Raw genomic sequence first — 18,992 nt, forward strand, 5'->3', positions numbered from 1 at the left:
TTAAGATATTAAGTGAAAAAACCCGAGAATCAAATCCTACATACATATAAAACAAAGGCATATTAAAAAATTGATAATCATTTCATTAAATTACAAAGAAAATTAGTTGTTTTTAAATTAATTGAGTAAAATAAAACCTCTACAATTATTATTGGAATTATTAAGAAAAAAATAACAAATTGCATTTAAATTGATAAAAAAAAACAACATGAAAATGAGAAAAATATATATATAAATCCAGTACCTTTAATTAGTATATATACATATGTACGTACGTACAGATAGATTATACAGATAGACAAAAATATTAACTTTTGATATTAGCAGGGAAACAAATTCAATATTTATTTTTAAATATTTTGAGAATTTCTTTATCAAAAAATTTATTCCAAGATTATATTAAGATTTCTCCACTGTTTCATCAATTTTTTTATTATTGAAAAGTATGACACCAATATTTATATATTCAATTTTGAAAACAAAATATTGCTAACCTTGAAAATACCAGATTGAAATGTGATATCTTAAAAAATATATACAGTACCTAATACAAAAATTGCAAAGCGGGGTCATATGATCCTTAATTTCGTTTGTTTCGAATTAACGAGAATTAATTCATTTGAAAAATAATAAATCTGTTGAAAAATAATTAACACTTCATTTCATATTTTATATTTGCTCATGAAATTAAAAATTATATCGTCACGCATTGCATTTTTATACCCTACACTACTATTGGTCCTATACCCACCTTAAAGTATACCGATCGATTCAGAATCATTTTTTGACTTGTAACCATTAATGAGGATCGGCCCATGTTTGACCTATACTCCTATATAAAGCCTCATTTAGAAAATTTAGTTTTTTAAAAATAAATTGCTGATATACTTTGGAATTAAGGTAAAACTCAACATAAAAGTTTCTTTATGAAAAAAAAATGAAAAAATATACTCATGGTGTAGGGTATTATATGGTCGACCATGACAGACTACACTTTCCAACTTGTTTGTTACTGTATATTATCTACAAAATTCAATATTGTTTATAAAAAATTTTCTTTCTTTATAATTCCTTCCTTTACCTCTACAAGCAGTATTGAAGAACACTGTTGGGTTTCTTAAATATTAATAAACTCAAATAAACTTTGTAAGCCAAAAACCCGAATAATTTTATATCCTAATTAAAAACTTTTAAACCTTTCACCTTCGTTTACAAAGAGTACATCCGTGACGAAAGTCAGGTATTTAAACATTAATAAAAAACACAGTTTTTTTTGAAAGCATTGACTCTCGAATGCTTTCGAAAAAGACTGTGTGAGCTTTAAATATAAAAGTTTGCAAACATAAGTTTGAAAACAGATTTCAAATTTCAAACATAACTTCGAATTTTCAAACATCTTGGTTCAAACCAACTGCCAAATAAGTAAAAGTTTATAAAATACTTATTTTTTTAAATTTATAATAAACATAACATTTGAATATTTTCCCTGCTAACAAATCAATGATTCATTCAAAATTACTTCAATTCAAAATTTTTACCATATTACAATTTTGAATGAAACAATGTGTCGAAACCCCAACATATAAAATTATTTTAAATGTAACCTATTTATTTTTAAACCCCTAAATACCGCTTCAACTTTAAAATTACAAAAAAAGAAAAAAACTAATTAAAAATATTGGCAATTAAAAATAGACTTTTAAAATAACAACTTAAAAAAATTATTCTTAAAATTTTTTATTAACTTTTAAATGGTATTAATAATAACAAAAGAAAAACAATTTTAATATTTTATTCAAAATAAACAAAAAGTATGTGTAATTATTTTTAAATTTATTTTTAAAAAATTCTATAATTTTTTAATTATAAAACCAAAGAAAACTATAGAAATAAAAATTTATTTTTTAAAAAATAAAGCAATTTATTATAGCAGAAAATTTTTAACTAAATATTCTAAGAAAAAAAACAAAAAACATTTTATACACTCTCTCATTGGAATTTTACAAATCTTCTACTACTACAAAAACAAAAAGGAATATTTTTTAACAAAAATAAAAATTTAAATTTTTTTTACTTTCAAAAATAAAATTAAACAAAAATAAAAATTTTTGGAAAATTAAAAAAAAAATAATAGCATTAAAAGAATTTTATTAAAAATTTTACAAAATTTCTTGACAAATCTTAATAAAGTTCTTTAAATGCTGCACCATAAGACCAATTAAAGAAAACCCAAATTAGAGAAACAATAAAAAAACCCTAGATTTAGTATTTAATAAAAACAACAATATGGAACCAAAATCAAACGCTTCCCACTTATAAACGATAATATTAAAAAAAAACTAAATATTTTAACCTGGCAATATTATATAAAATTTTAACAAACTTTTTTTAGAAAACAAAAAAAAAACAAATATAGAATTTCATATATAAATAATTAAATAAAAAAACTAAATTGTAACTAAATCTATACTATATACTATTAATCTTAATTACCACAACAACTACTCTAAAACAAAAACAAAACTTAAACAAAAATATATTTAAAATTTTAGATTTTATACAATTTAAAAAATGCTTTAAAACATTTTAATCTTTAAACTTAAACAATACTATATATAAAGCAAAATTTTATAATTATAAATATGATTTTCCTCATCTATTATTCGTTTATTTTATACAGAAAGAGCTTAAAATGAAACTATTTCTACTTTTTAAGATTTTAGTTTAGGTGCTAATACATATTTGTACTTAAATTGCAATGTAATTTAAAAGAATCAGTTCACAAGAGTTAAAGAAAAGCAATATAATGAAAAATTGAACCAGTTATTTTTTTTTTCTCATTTCTACAAATTCAATATGTTATTTAGGAAAGGTTTCTTACTACTCAGTTAATCTAGGCTAACCTTTCAGTTAATTTTAGGTGCACTTAATCTGACGATTGCGTTGTGAATTTAAAAGCAATTAACTTTGTTTGTATTGCCAATTTGTTGGTCTTTAACATAAACAATAAAAAGCTGTTTTTGCAAATATTACTTTTGTAAAATGAAAATTTAAAAAAAATGTATAGCTTTAATTAGCCAGTAATACTGGCTAATTAAAGTTCCTTACTACTCAGTTAAATTAGGCTTAACTTGCAGTTAGATAATACTCGGAAATATGGCTGATTTTAACCGATAATTGTGTTTTTTCATTAGAGGACTTCAGAGCAGTTAACTTTGTTAGTATTACCAACTTTTCGGTCAAAAAATAAACAATGAACAGCTCTTTTTGCATATATTACTTTTTAAAATAAAAAAAAAATTTAAAGAAAATTAATAAACAACAAATATTAAGTTTTTGTTGTTTCAAATTAATTATTTCATTGTTTTTGTTAATTGTGTTTTCTTACTTACTTAGAATATAGATTAAACAAAGTTTAAACAAAAAACTTAGATTATCATTATCAGAAAAACCAGCCCTTAGTTAAACTAAGAAAGAAAGTAACGTTACTGATAACTGAACACACACAACACATAAATTAAACTAGGTTTAAACAAAGAATGTTGATTATCTTTGTCAGAAAAATCCACCACAGCATAACCAACTTCCGCTATTTGTATCGGAGTACTTTATTTTTTGTCAATCTTATAAAATTTATATGTATATGTATAACGTTTAACGTTTAAACCTTATGGAATTATAGAGACATAAGTAAGCTCACTAGAATTCATTTCTAACTGAATCCATAGCGATACCCTTTGACATAAAAAAGTATAAGGAATTGTCATCGAATTGTCCGAATTGGTTATGAAAACGTCAATAAAATGTGTACACACATTCGTAACATTAAATCCAATGATATCGGTTTTATATTCAATCTGAAATTCAATCTCTTATCATTATTCTTAAAATTATTTTCTAATAATATTTTAACAATCATTAGATTAAGTGAATACCTAACAAACCCTCAAAATGACGCTCTCTTATGTCGGTAAATGTCGAGTGGTAACATAGAAGATGGAATACTATCTACTCCTCCCGTTCTACAATAGTCCTTTAAATAGGTTTAAGCTAAAATCATTATAAAGATGTTAAGCTAAAATCATCATTAAGATTTATGAATCACCTGTCAGACTACATGACAGGTGATTTTATTAAAATAACTGAGTTAAATATTAAAAAAGAGAAAAATCAATAAATTCTAACTTTTATAGCATTGAAAATGGGAGTTTATTGAGGATTAAATCGGTAAAAGTCGAAAAGTAATTGAAACAAAGTTTAGCACTTTAACTATAATGTTACATTTTATTTTGTTTAAACCTTTATCGTTTTTAAACCATTATTAAAAAGTACTTGAAATTAATTATTATTTTAAACTAACAAATAATTCACTTTACATATTTGGGGAACATACAACATATAATAAAAATAAAAAAAACCAAAATGCTAATAAAAAATTAACAAACATATAACAAATTATTTATACGAACAATATCTTAACAAAAGAAAAAACATATAAATTATTAATAAAACTATTAACAAAACCAAAAAAAAACACATTTATATTGTTAAACTTGTTATTGGACATGCTTTTTTTAAATGCATACAATATTGAATTGAAAATACTATTGAATATTATATACAAACATATATGCATACTTACATACATATATATAAAAACCAATCAGATCAGATGGCAAAACAAAACAAAAATGTTTTTTAAAACACTTAAAATATTTTCATACAAATAACACAAAAAAATAAATTTTAGACTAGTTTATACATAAATAGCAAAACAAGAATTGAAATTCTCAATATTATCTCCAAACCCCAAAAATTACCGGTAAAAACATTTGCCTTTTAAACAAATAAGCTAAATGTTAGGTTTCCACTACATGGCTATGAGTATAATATTGAGAATTTTTTTAATATTAATAATTAAAATTATTAAATAATTAATTATAAACTAATAAAGAATGTATTCTAAATTGTTTTCCCACCTTATTAAAATTAAAAAAAAAATATACTGCAGTGCCATTTAACAAAAAAAAACGTAAATTTAAAATTAAAAACAAAAAATATGTAGCTTCCAAATAAAATATTAAATATATTGCATAGTTAATAAATATTTAAATTTAAAAACAAAAAACTCTAGAAATAAGTGCAAACAGAAATTACTCAACTAAAACAAATAGCTCAAATGCAGCTCTATATGTGCTAAAATGCTAAAAATTAATAAATATTTTAAATAAATATTAAGTAATCAATCATCACAACATTCAATGCAGGAATTTGAATTTTGTTTTAAATACAAAATAAGTTAATCGACATGAATATAAAATTCTTTATGCCACTATCGGGCCTGTCGTGCACAGAAAACAAAATCTTTTTATAATATTTACTAAATGATTTATCGTCCGATATTTGGAAGGTGTTTAATTGAGTCTTAGTATCCATTTACAATTTCAAAACTGTCATTATGTCTATGATCAAAATTACATAAAGTCCATAAATTCTTTTTCCTGTTCAGGAAACTTTTTAAAAGGAATCCAAAATGCAACATACACCAAATTTAGGAGCAATTGTTTTCAGTATAAGAGGAATCCAAATTGCAACATACACCAAATTTAGGAGCAATTGTTTTCAGTATAATAGTGTCCATTTTCCTAAAAAAATCAATATTTTTCTGTTTTAGAAGTGTCACATGGACTGTCCATGATGGACAGTAAGACACTTTTAAAAATTGTGATAATATCCATTATGACATTTTGAAACAGTACCGTTTAGAACTATAATTTTTTATACATATTTATTAATAATTTTCCAATCAGTGTTAGTTAGGCATGTTATATCCTTAGATCTTTATATATAATTTTGACAAAAGCACACCTTCTATACTATTAATTTGGATCCTTCCCCTTTGAAGTATTACGACATTGTCTGCATAGCATACAGGTCTAAGTTCTTTCTTGGTTAGGGTACTTAGGATACTACTAATCGTGGTTACCCAGAGTAGTCATATCGTACATCTTGGAGCTTATATATCTATTCCTTTGCATGCAGTTGATTTACGGAGCACCCGATAAACATGAAAGTATTGGATAACAATATCAAAGCTCTAGCAAAAAAGTTTACTATCGAAGGATTCACCCATATAGTGGTAAATTTTATTTAATACGGTTTCCATTCATCGTTCCTCTTCATAAAGAGGCTTTTTAAGGTTTTAAGTGGGAAAGACGCAAAGTTTAGCGGTTTATAAGATTTTGGTGTCGCATAACACGGTGTCTTTCCGAACTTTAATTTGAACATTCATGTATGTATGTTTTTATGATTCAGACATAATTTTAAGTGTATTAAATAAAATTCTATACCAAAGTTATACTTTGTTCTATACCATATCGGTTTGTCATTTAGTGTATTCATGACTATTAAATTTCAATCATTTACCAAATAGTATTTAATATTTGAAGAAATAAAATTTTATTTCTTCAAAAGTTTTGTTAAAATAAAATTCAAAATCAATTCTGCAATACAAACAAATTATAATGAAAAACAATCACAACTATAAATAAATAAAACATAAATTAATTTTGACTAAAAAGCTAAAATATACAAACAAAAAAATTTAAGGTTTCGTTTTGAAAGTTAAAATTTTTAGTCAAAATTAAATGCAGCATTATAAAACAAGTGCATAATACAACTAAAAGTAATAAAAAGATATAGTTATTTACAGGCTTAAAAACTAAACAACATACATACATATATATAATAGAATTAATAAACAAAAAATTAATAAAATATTAAAAAAACAATTTAAAACACAAAACCCAGTAGTTAGGATTATACAAAATAATAATTATTAGAAAAATCATATTAATAAAAAAGATAATACTATATAATCAAAAGTAATTTTAACATAAAAATATTAAAAATACTTATGTCAGTAGTTGACACAAAACCAATAAACAAAAATGGCAAGAAAAAAGCATAACTAACCCATTTCCCAAAAAAAAATAAAACCAAAACCTTTTAATATTTAATTAAAACTATATACAATACATACAACATACATATATATTTATATATGAGCTTTTTTTAAAAACCAAAAAAAAACAATATTATAATGAAAAATATTAATTATACAAAAAATAAACAAGCATAAACAAAAAAAACAAACAAAATGAGCTGCAATAAAAAATACTTATTATGAATATAAAAAATAAATATTTAAACATATTTAGCATTTGAAACTAAGTTATTTTACACAAGTTATTTTACAACAAAAAATACCGAACAAAATGAAATAAATTATAATAAATATTAATTATGAAAAAATTAAACAAAAAAATTAAAACAAAAGCAAAAAATAGGGAATTAAATTGTTTTTAATTAATAAATTATTAAGTTTTAAATAAATTTTTTATGTTTTTAGTAATATTTAACAAGAAAAATAAAAGATGGAATCTAAAACTGGTTTAATGAAATTAAAACACAACAAAAAAATATGAACTCAATATACTTTCTGTTGATTTAATCAAAAATAAAAATAATAATGAAAAAAACACAACAATAGCATGAAAATCATTTTTAAAATGTAATGACAATATAAAAGCCTAGTAAATTAAGTTTCTTTTTTGAAATGTAAACATTTAAAGAAAAACCAAAAAAAAAAACATACAAAAATTTCAAAATCATATAATCAAAAATAAATAAGCATTTCAAGAAAAAACACAAAACTAAATTTGGAGTTTTATTTAATAACAAATTTTCCACAGGGATCCTTATCATATGGTCTATTTTACCCTACACCAGTGAATGGTATATGAAAAATGTATATTTTAAAAAAATAAAGCTTTTAAATTGTTTTTGTTTTGCCTTAATTTCGAAATATTAAAACAATATGTTGACAAAAAAGTTATTTTCTAAAAGAGGTGGCTCCTTATGGGACTACTATCCTTATAAATATTTGCAAAGGTATTTAAATTCACATTATAATTATTTAGGTTAGGAAGTGTTATACACCGTAAAAACGGCGTATATCCACTCGGAAACCATAATTCCCTTCAAGAAGTGAAGATTCGAAACAGAGAAGACAAAAACGCTACAACCACAAAAGAATAGGTAAAGAGGATATGTAATAAAATACAGATACATAAATAAATGTCCTCCTTTAAAGCCCAGTCAAAGAAGTGACTAATTCCCTTGACAAAACCTAGTAGGTTGCGAGGTTAAGTCCCGCAATTTTCCCCAGTTCGCCGTGGAACCTATTCCCTAGCCATTTCAGCCTGAGGTTTGTATCCTAAGACATTGGCAGATAATATGCTCGATCGTCTCTACTTCCTCCTCATCTTTGCAAAACCTGCAATAGTCCGGTATACTATTGTCCCACTTATTGACAAAGGTTCTAACTAAGCAGTGTCCAGTTAGAAACCCTATCAGTACCCTTAGACTGCGTCTTTTCAGTCCTATAAGTATTTTGGAGCACCCATATCAAGTTTTGGCCACAGGGCCTTTGATATCTTGCAATCCAATGTACTATTCCTGGACTGGTTAATGATGTCATGTATTCTTCCGAATATCATCTTATTATAGTGACAAATGGGTGGTTTTACCATCCTTTTCCTGTCATCTGTATCAAGGTTTGAACCCAATCTAGCTAGTTCGTCCGCAACCTCATTACCCTGCACATTACAGTGCCCTGGCACCCAACACAATATAATGACAAATAGTCTCATAATGTCCCTAAGGGCATTTTAACAATCTACAACTAGGCGCGAATGTACCATGTGACAAACCAATGCTCCAAGAGCAGCTTGGCTATCAACATAAAATTATTTATGTACAATTTTATCGTGGTACTTCTCTTTATTGATTTTTAAATCATTTTCTGAAGGGGACTTTTTTATGGGGACTAAGGTCAAATGAAACCCGATCATTACGAAAATCACCAGTAATAAGTTTCCAAAATTATTTTTATAAAACCTTATTAAGTTCACAATAATTTACTACCAAATTTCCAAAGAATTTTAATTGTTTAAAATATCAAAACAACAAAAGATCAGGCGAAAAATATCCATACAATTTTATTAGTTAAAAAAAAACTCATAATCAATAATTAGTTTTTTATCCAAATGACAATACAAATCGTTCGTTAGTTCATTTCAAAAATAATTTCTTTATTTTTCTCAAAAATATCGGTGACTTTATACACTTTAAACAAGAATTTCTAATGTAAATATTGCTTTTTCTTTCCATTCCTTTTTTGACAATAATCCTTCAAAAACTGTATATATAGAGTATAAATATTACTATTTGGACTAGCTTAAAAGCAAATACACACAAATTACAAGTAAATACAGATAAACAATAAAAAACAACTTATAAAAAGTTTTTTAATAAAAAAATACACACAGAAATGATATTCATTTGTTTAGCCTCCGTTTCGCAAAAATTTGATAAATTCCTATGCCAGCTGACAAAGTGCCAACAGCACCAATTTGGAATGTAGATAATTTGCCACCCCACAGATAACCTTTAGGTAAGTAACTGGCAGCATGCACAAAATCTAAAGATAATCTTATTAAGGAAAGTATTTCAAGTCGTTGCTTTTTAATTTTAAGCTCATCTTCGGGAGATTTTCTAAGAATAAAAATGAAATCTTAGGTTATAAAATATTAATAATTAAATAATTTTAAAAAACTTACTTGGGATCCTTGATCAGATTAATTTTTTGCTGATTTATGCCGAAATTGCGCAATGTACTAAAGATTTCATTAAATTATAAAATCACAGAGTTAAATTTCATATTTTTATTAATATTTTTTTATTAAACTCACCGCATTAGATTTAAATATACGCCTAGTACCCAAAATACTGTGTTCACATTATCCCAATAGTCGGCATTTTTTAAATTAATAATATTATGTTCAGATAGCCAACATAGTTTTTCCACTGGATAATATAAAAGATCTATAATATTAGCTGTCACACCCAGTACAGCCATTGTACGATCACTTTCCTATTTAATATAACATGTTTTTTAAATGACAGATTTATTTATAACGTAGAGTAAAGATGCTTACATTTTGTCCCCAGCCATATTCCATAGCATATTGTATCATGGGTATATCATCAATTAACCGCAATGTTGCACGGGCTCCCGATATACGTGAACTAGCAATAGCATAACGTTTTGCCAACTCTGGTTTACGATCACTATAATAGCCAGCTATTAATTTAGAGCCGTAACAAAGAGCTTTCATTACCTGGGCGAATAGAAATATTATTTGAAATTTAAAATGTTAAACTTTTTATCAATTTCGAATGCATTTAATGAAACAGACGATAAATGAAATGTAAATGTATGATTACTAAGTTGATCAGTTTTCTAATATAATAATGTACTTTTTCAAATTTCCATATCTTATCCACAACCACAGTGTAGTTACTTTTACTACTTCTGCTACAATTCGACAATGTTGCATCAAACGTTAATCGTTTTTCAATAACGATTTCTTAAACATTGAAAAATTGAAATTTTCGAACATTTGGTTTTAAAAAGCTTAAACCAAAGTTATACTTTGGCTTAAACCATGAACATTTTTCATTAAATTAAAATTTATGTTTAAATTGGGAAATGTAAGAAATTGGACTCCAAAACATAATACAATTTAAGAAATTTCGTAAGAAGTGTATAATCGAAATGACTACAAGCATTTGGTGAGTGGTACTAACATGCTGTTTGCAACTATTGTTTACTACTTTGTTTATGACTTATCTCTTGAATATTGCTGTCCGTTTCGTAACTACGGAAGTAATTCAAAAACATCACCTCCGTTTACAACCACGCAGACGAGACGGGCTCTGGTAATCATATCGGATCAGCAGCAGCACTTAGAGACTGGAAAAGGTCCACCGAAACGAATTCATAAAATAAGCCAAACATATGGTTTTTACACACAGTCTGGTATGAATATGAGTGATTCCATCAACATTCAACATATAATTTGAGGAACACATCTAACACATCTATCACGTTTCATATATATATCCATTACATGTTATTTATATATCAGTACTTCAATCACTTCTTTGCGGGGTTTCTCAATAAGAGCTCAGAACTTATGCCGAAATGTACACTTCAAGGTGCATTAGTCTTTTAACCAGCTGTATCGGTCCATAAATAGAGGAGCATAATTCCGAAAAAATAAGTTTTTTGCTCTTTTGATTAGTTAATTTCATAAACAATAATGGCTATTTCTTAATTTAGCTCGTGATTTAATAATAATATGTACTTAAACTTATGCTAAAAAATTGGTCTTAGTTTTCATACAAAGACACTTCCGAAAATCACTTAATCGTAAATCACTCATAACTTTAAATAATTACAAATATACTACACCTTCTCCGATTCCGTCAATTATTTAACCCAATAAGCATTGCCGAATATAACACTCTATAGGGTCAAATAGACTACACAAGCGGCTTGGCAAACATACTAGTATACAAGACCATACGAGTCCACAAAAAAGTTAAAAAATTGGTATTTGTACTGTGTCTTGGGAATGAAAAAAGTATGTTTGTCAAGCTGCTTTTGTAGTCTATTTGGGCTTTAACTTATTTAAACGTAAATTTGATTTTCAGAACTTGGGAAAAATTTTTTGTTATGTTTCCAGAATTTCAATACGAAAAATAAGCACAAATCTATAGAGACATTTTTTAATTCAGCATAATTTATATCTACTAATTAAAATGATACAAAAAAACAACAAGAAAATTACTTTAAAATAAACACACCTTTTTTTTAAATTTCACAATCTATTATCAATATATAGTAAATATCCATTCCATTCCGTCTACTAGCACCATTTGATAATTACTTCCACGTCAAATAAATAAACAAAACTTAATATCAATTATTTATTGAGTATTACTGTTATTGTTGGCATTTAATTGTGATTGTTTTAAAATAATCAAAAAATAAAATAACACTAATGATATTGTAAATACAACCAATGGAATAAACATCTTTAGTATGATTTATGACTGTCCGATGGTAATTGAAATTGAAACTGAAATTGTAAAATACTAAGTAGTAATAATATCTCAACTAAAAATAGTCTTTTTTTAATTTTAATATGTTTATAATAATTTGTGTTCACAAATGGTTATATTGTGTGTTGAAAAAAGTTTTGAAGGTGTTTAGAGGAGGAAAAATGCCTCAGAGGCGTTTATTGTTAGTAATCAACAAATATGACGACGATGTCAATTAATAATTCAATTAAAAAGACATTTCTTATTTAACAAAAAAAAAATAAAACACGTTCTGTTTCTATTATTAATCATCAACATCAGTCACGCGATTCAATTATTTTCTTATATAATGTCATTTATTTTATTATTTAATAAAGTTAGTTTGTAACATTAAATCTATAATACTAAACTCAAAAACGTCTTCCTAAAAATGTCTTTTTCACAAAATGTAACTATTAACATAAAAGCGCTAAAAAAGATGTTATAAATTAATTTCAAATATTAACTCAAAGTGCTTTAATTTTTTTACGATTTTTGCTAGAAAATTAAAGTGATCACATATGTATATTGAGTAAAATATGTGATCACTTCAATTTCTTCAGAGATCTACAGTAGATTTTCTATTTTTTATATACAAATGGAAGTAAAATTGTTTCGATTTACTCAATCAGCGGTTTATTTAAGGATATAGAGGGCGATTTATAGTATATTTTTATCTAAAATTGAAGTGATTTGGATTACTAGTTGTGATTTAATACATCTAAACACAACTAAAAACTATAATTTAATAATTGCAAATTATTAAAAACTAAAAAAAGCAAAAAGAATTCTATAGATAAAGTCGTAGATAAACAAACAGCATACACAACAGAATAGATAAAAAATAAAAATTATAGAATGACAAAGAATTGTACCGCTTGTTTGCAAATGAAATTGTAAAAGTTGATAAATATTTTCTACAACTTTGAATTTTGAGTACAAGTCCTTAATCTAAAAAACTAAATCCAAAAATTTATATTCAAATATCTGAGTTAAGGCCCAAATAGACTACACAAACGGCTTAACAACATTCTCATACATTCACGCAATTGATTCCTATGAGAATTAATTTTCACAACACTTGTAAGTTTGAGCGACTTGAACAGTCTCGTTGTGCATTTAACAAATTTGTTCTGTATTGATCTCTTTTTAACTTATGGACTTTAATTTTTTCTTTTAAACTTATTTTTTGTAATTTTTTTATTAAAATAATTACCATTTTATTTTTTATTTTGTTTGACATTGTTTTAAAACGTTTACAAATATTGTAGTTGAACAGAATTTGAACAGGGGTTTAACAAAACAAGTCGAGTAAACTTGCCCATTTGCACAAATGGGAAACTTAAGCCTTTAAATGAAAACCCTTAATATGTTTTAAAAAATAATGAGTTGTGCAAAGTTTTTAAAAAATCGGCTTAAATTAATTTGATACAATAATAAATAACGCTGTCAAAAATATGGTAAAAGAATAATCGGGCCGCAAGAAACATTTTTATGTTTTGAAAAACAGTTGTGATTTTTTAAAAACTTTAAAAATTACTCTTAAGAAATAAGTTAAAGAAATGTTTGGATAAAACTTAAAATATATTTATAGGCGTACTCTGCAGGATAAATAGCATTAGGTACATATATGAAAACCCTTCCATTTTATTATACCCTTCACCTTCGTGAGAAGGGTATATATAAGTTTGTCATTCCGTTTGTAATTTCTATAATATAATTTTCCGACCCTATAAAGTATATATATTCTGGATCCTTATAGATAGCGTAGTCGATTAAGCCATGTCCGTCTGTCTGTTTTTAGAGGTCCCCAGATATCGGCGAGATCCCAATCTTCAATAATTCAGTTAGACATGCTTTCGAGAAGATCGCTCTTTAAAATCAGCAAAATCGGTCGGTAAATAACGGAGATATGAGCAAAAATCCGAGACAACCTCTGAAAATTTCATCAAAAAAGCCACATTTTTTCATGCTTTGTTAAAAAAGCAACAACAACACAGTGAATTGGATAAAGATGTACATGTGCGTGTGGAGATGTATTTGGTTTTATTCAGCTGTGTATTTTTTTGTATGTTTGCATGCTGTTTTGTTCTCACGAAGGTATAACAAGAATAAGGAGATAAAACAGTAATATGTTGGTAATACAGTTATATTTGTTTGTGTGTATGTTATGTGTGACATGTGTGCAGAGATACAAAATAAACAAAAACTGTTTTTTAAAACATACTTGGTGAAGGGTATATAAGATTCGGCACAGCCGAATATAGAAATATTACTTGTTTTTCACCACTTCTTCCCATAGACTAAGTTATATTGTATTGTTCAATAAAAATTAAAGTATTTGCATATCTAGGTCTCTAGTAGGTTAAATAGCTCTTTTAAAAGAAATTATAATTCAAGGTCCATTACTGGTTGAACCACCTCAATAATTTGTTTTTGTACATTTCGTTTTATTTGATCATAAAACTCATATGCACATACAACGATCTTCATATCATGCAAAGAAAAATAGGCAACATAAATACTTATAACAAGAAAGCAATGGAGTAAAAATCAAACAAAATAATTAAAAACCTGTTGTTTATCAACGTTTAAAACTCACAAACGAACCCAACAAAAGTTACTAAACAACTTCCAGCTTTACCAATAGTCATTTGTTTATTTGTACTATTTATTGGTAACAGCTTAATAGACAAATGAAAAATATTATGCCAACAATGCATGTTTTTTCCTTTTTTTATTTGCACCCACAAATCAATTGAAAAATTTAGCTATAAATTGTTATTTAGTTGAAATCAATTAAATATAATTGCTTTTGTTTACAATTCTTTAACACACGAGTACGAGAAGGGTTTGGTTGAATTTTTGATGTACAATAATGATGTAGTTTATTTTATTGCTGTTTTTTATCTTTTTACCTTATCTCGTCCGCCATAGGTATCAATAATATCACAGAATTCATTTAAAATTTTTTCCGAAGACATTTCTTACGTTATTAATATTTGCAATAAGTTAAATTCGTAATAAATTTATAAGGTTTTTTAATTAAATTGTATTTCATCAACAAATTATAACCGCTATCCATGAAATTTTATCAACAACTGAAAAAGTAAATTAAGTAAACACAGCTGTTATTTCTCCGTGAACAAAACAACTTTTATCAACCGCACATTTTAACAAAAAAAATACTTCTGACATGTATTCGGAAAATCAACCGCAATTCAGTTATAATAATTATGTTAACAAAATATTGTAGAATTAGGTACATTCAGATCTATTAAATATTTGACCAAATAGACGTAACCACTATTTTTTTAATATATTTTTGTTTCTACATGATTTTTGTAATTGGAAATAATGTCGAAACATACAATAAAGTCGTTCTGAAATGATGGCAACAAAGTTATATTATGTTTGTGCAAATAAATATATCTAAAGAAATTCAAAATCTCTATCTATATATAATCAAACATTTGATAGGTGTGAACGTAGCTTTAGGAACCGACTATTTGTCATCTCGTATCATTCTCATTAATTCAATAACTATATTTTATTATTAAAGCTTCGATGTATTTCAATAAATTTTCATTAAATTGAAAGGTACAAAAAAAATTAAGAGTTGAAATAAAAATAGTTCTTGTGAGTTTAAAAATAAATCTCGTGAAAATGAGTTGTATAACGAGATAAATAAAGTAGAAATACGAATATAAACATTTCCTACTCTTGAAAACAATACCGATTTTTTAACCATTTGCTGTCAAAATCTCATTTTTTAATCTCTCGTACTCAACTTCTAATTATTTAAAAACATAGAAATTTTAAAAAATAACTGAAAACTTAGCCGGCTTACAGTCAGTTTTAAGCCGTCGCTGACATTTTTAGTGTCAGCCGCTGTCATTAATATTTGTCGGCGTAGAGGACTTTGTTAGACGGATGAACGAAAAAAACTATTATAAACAAAAATAAAAAATATAAAAAAATTGGAAGCACGGTGAAGTTTTAAACATTTTAAATATCAACAAATGAGTGTTCCAAGTAATCATCATGCATCTAGTCCATTGTGTAGTGGCAATAAATCGAAAAAATCTAAAAGTGATATTTTGCGAACTGCTGTCGGCATGTACCTGAAGCAAAAAAATTTTGTGGTAAGTTATTGTGGGAAAATGCTTACGGGCTAAAAAGTAAATAACTATTGTTGCAGGGAAGTGAAAAATTTCGCAAATCCGATTTGGTGTTGCTGCACAATCGAAAAAACTTTGTCTTACAGAAAATGCTAGACTCTGATCTACACGGCGGCAATTCTTTTGTTTTCTCCAATGTTTTATGTTTAACCAACAACTATAATATGGTAGATCAACAATTTTCAAGGTAGTGATTTGAACGTTAACATGAATTTTATGTAGCATACATTAATACATATTCTTTAAAGGTTTTCTCAATTCATAGAATCTCAACCGGTTGAAATCCGCAACGAATTGAAGCGTTTTTATGCTCCTTTGTTAGCACACTTGTACATAGAATTAATTAAGGGTCGTGAAACAAAAGCCGCCATCGATTTTTTACGCAAATATGCCCATTTAGTTGGACCCATTGAAACATACGAAGCTCCTTTTGCCACTAAAATTAATGGCTGTTCACTGCCATCGAACGATGGCAATTTAGATTCTGGTTGGCAACATTTAAATATACGGTACGCCCGTGAAGCTTTTGCCGAAGAAGATCCGGAGTTGGATTTCTTTATGAAATTAATACAGAAAATTTCATCTTGCCAAAAGTTGGATACTTTAGAATTAGACCCTGATGTGGCACAATTCCGCTCGTCGAAACATGAAATTCACACCTGCGAATCAGTAGTAAACATTTTGAGACGATTTCTAGAGAAAAGAGGCCATGTTTTGATATTGAATCTTCTCAACACTTGGATACACATTCATATAATGGATCATGAGATTCGTCAACATACGGAAGAACAAATATTTATGCCATCAGAGGAACCATTAGAAGATGAAGACGATGTTGAATTGCCTCTTACAGCTAAACTAAAGACGCATTCGTCTTCAGAAAAATCCTCGAACAAGAGATCAGCTGAAGAACTACCAGAAAGTACAATAAAAGCAGAAGTTGATTCCATAGACTGTGGTGCTACCCCTAATTTAAGAGATACTGTACATAATGTCAAGCAATGTCTGAAAACTATCAAAGATTCGAGAGAACAAATTTTTAAAAACTCCCTCGAATTTCCTCGAATTATAAGAATAGCAGATAAAAGTCAAGGGTAAGTTCGATATTAGTTTTAATCAGATTACTTTATTTATTCTATTCTTGTATTTAGTCTTACATGTGCTGCATTAGATACTCAGGAATGTCATTTAGTGGCGGGTTTTAATACTTCCCTAATACAATTATGGCAAATGAATCAACATTCAACACGGGGGAAAAGTATGTATGAACGTTTTTCTTCCTCACACTGCAAATGGGAAATGAATAATTTTGTTGAGGAAAATGAAGATGAAATGGAAGAAGATATCAAATGCCAGCATGCAACCAAAGATCTCCAAAAGGAATATTTTCGGGAAAAATATTATGAAAAAAAATATGTAGACAACTCATAGTATGTAGATCGCTTCTTTGAAAATCTCGTAAACATTTTTATTTATTTTTATTTTGTTTTTTTTTAGTAACTCCTATGGGGGACTGAGTTTACGTGGCCATGGTGCAGGCATAACAGATATACAATTTTCTTCTCATTACCCTCTTTTATACAGCAGTAGCAAGGATGCTTGTATGCGTTGTTGGCGAGCAGAGAATATGAATTGTGGCGGAATATATAGGGGCCATCGTTACCCAATATGGTGTATGGACGAAAGTCCTGTGGGAATGTATGTGGCAACAGGTTCCAAGGACTTAACAGCACGCTTATGGTCTTTAGAAAAAGAATTCCCTCTAATTACATATGTCGGTCATACCCAGGATGTTGAAGTAAGTAAATAATTTTGAAATATTAGAGTGTGTAGTAAGTTTAAAATTTTTAGTGTTTGGCCTTTCATCCCAATGGTAATTATATTGCTACTGGCTCAACTGATTCATCGGTTCGTTTATGGTGTGTTACAAGTGGGAAGCTTATGCGAGTATTTTCCGATTGCAAACAACCTGTTAGTAATATTTGCTTCAGCCCCGATGGTAAAATGTTAGCGGCCGGTGGTGAGGAATCTAAAATTCGTATATTCGATTTAGCCGCTGGTTCACAATTAAATGAACTTAAAGATCACACTGCCATGGTTACCAGCATAGCTTGGAGTTCAAATGGCAGACATTTAGCATCAGGTTGTCGTGATGGCAGTTTAAGAATATGGGATGTCAAAAAGTTAACGCCTATGAGGTAATGTTTTATTTGGAAATTATACATATTTAATCAACAGTTTAAGTTTTTATTCATACTATTAATTTTAGTGAATCTAGTTCATATAACTCCTCCTCTTCCTCATCATCATCGACTACATTAAATCGTGTCTTGGCATTACCCATCGGTTGTCAACGTTTAGTTAAAGTATTTTTTACTAATAATGATACTATTACTTGTTTAGGAAGTTAAATTATTCTTTATATTAGTAATTTCTTTTATAAATAACTTAATCATAAATATTTTTACGTCGTTATTTTTAATGTTTATGCTAAGTACTTTTCATAGACCTTTCCTATAATTGTTTTATATAAATAAGACTGTTTATAATTATAAAAATCAAGTAAATTAAGAATGAATATTTCAAGAATTATTTTTATTTCAAAAGTGGATTTTACGTAAAAGTTGGTGGGTGAAAAATTTATTGAAATCATATACATTTTTGATTCTGATTCTTGCGTTTCTGGTTGCGAGTTTTTAAATATGAAATAAAACACACGATAGTTATATTTTAATATTCTATATGTTTGTATTTATTTCT

General features: G+C 26.9%; 2 protein-coding genes across 2 annotated transcripts; one reads left to right on the forward strand and one right to left on the reverse strand.

Annotated features, from left to right (window-relative positions):
* Nucleotides 1-9,133: 9,133 nt before the first annotated feature.
* On the reverse strand, nucleotides 9,134-15,157 carry LOC111690772 (peroxisomal membrane protein 11C). Its single transcript, XM_023453330.2, has 5 exons — nucleotides 14,970-15,157; nucleotides 10,062-10,244; nucleotides 9,816-9,997; nucleotides 9,684-9,740; nucleotides 9,134-9,618 (listed from the first exon to the last, which is right to left on the reverse strand). Exons 1-5 carry the CDS (start codon nucleotides 15,033-15,035, stop codon nucleotides 9,402-9,404), a joined length of 705 nt encoding a protein of 234 aa, XP_023309098.1. The 5' UTR covers nucleotides 15,036-15,157; the 3' UTR covers nucleotides 9,134-9,401.
* Nucleotides 15,158-15,943: 786 nt separating this feature from the next.
* Nucleotides 15,944-18,810, forward strand: LOC111690769 (TAF5-like RNA polymerase II p300/CBP-associated factor-associated factor 65 kDa subunit 5L). The gene is made up of 7 exons (XM_023453326.2): nucleotides 15,944-16,196; nucleotides 16,253-16,419; nucleotides 16,481-17,326; nucleotides 17,384-17,662; nucleotides 17,730-18,030; nucleotides 18,084-18,430; nucleotides 18,502-18,810. The coding sequence occupies exons 1-7, from the start codon at nucleotides 16,074-16,076 to the stop codon at nucleotides 18,641-18,643; spliced, it is 2,205 nt and encodes a 734-aa protein (XP_023309094.2). The 5' UTR covers nucleotides 15,944-16,073; the 3' UTR covers nucleotides 18,644-18,810.
* The last annotated feature ends 182 nt before the right edge of the window (nucleotides 18,811-18,992 follow it).

The sequence above is a fragment of the Lucilia cuprina genome, chromosome 4 (assembly GCF_022045245.1).
Source record: "Lucilia cuprina isolate Lc7/37 chromosome 4, ASM2204524v1, whole genome shotgun sequence".
Lineage (NCBI taxonomy): Eukaryota > Metazoa > Arthropoda > Insecta > Diptera > Calliphoridae > Lucilia > Lucilia cuprina.

What these genes read in the sequence shown, in the direction of transcription:
- LOC111690769 (XM_023453326.2), top strand. Translation starts at nt 16,074, where the DNA reads ATGAGTGTTCCAAGTAATCATCATGCATCTAGTCCATTGTGTAGTGGC. An exon ending in GTAGATCAACAATTTTCAAG is followed by an intron (nt 16,420 to 16,480) that starts GTAGTGATTTGA and finishes TATTCTTTAAAG; the next exon opens with GTTTTCTCAATTCATAGAAT. An exon ending in AAAAAGTTAACGCCTATGAG is followed by an intron (nt 18,431 to 18,501) that starts GTAATGTTTTAT and finishes TATTAATTTTAG; the next exon opens with TGAATCTAGTTCATATAACT.
- LOC111690772 (XM_023453330.2), bottom strand. Translation starts at nt 15,035, where the DNA reads ATGTCTTCGGAAAAAATTTTAAATGAATTCTGTGATATTATTGATACC. An exon ending in CCTATGGCGGACGAGATAAG is followed by an intron (nt 10,245 to 14,969) that starts GTAAAAAGATAA and finishes CTATTCGCCCAG; the next exon opens with GTAATGAAAGCTCTTTGTTA. An exon ending in AATATGGCTGGGGACAAAAT is followed by an intron (nt 9,998 to 10,061) that starts GTAAGCATCTTT and finishes TATATTAAATAG; the next exon opens with GAAAGTGATCGTACAATGGC.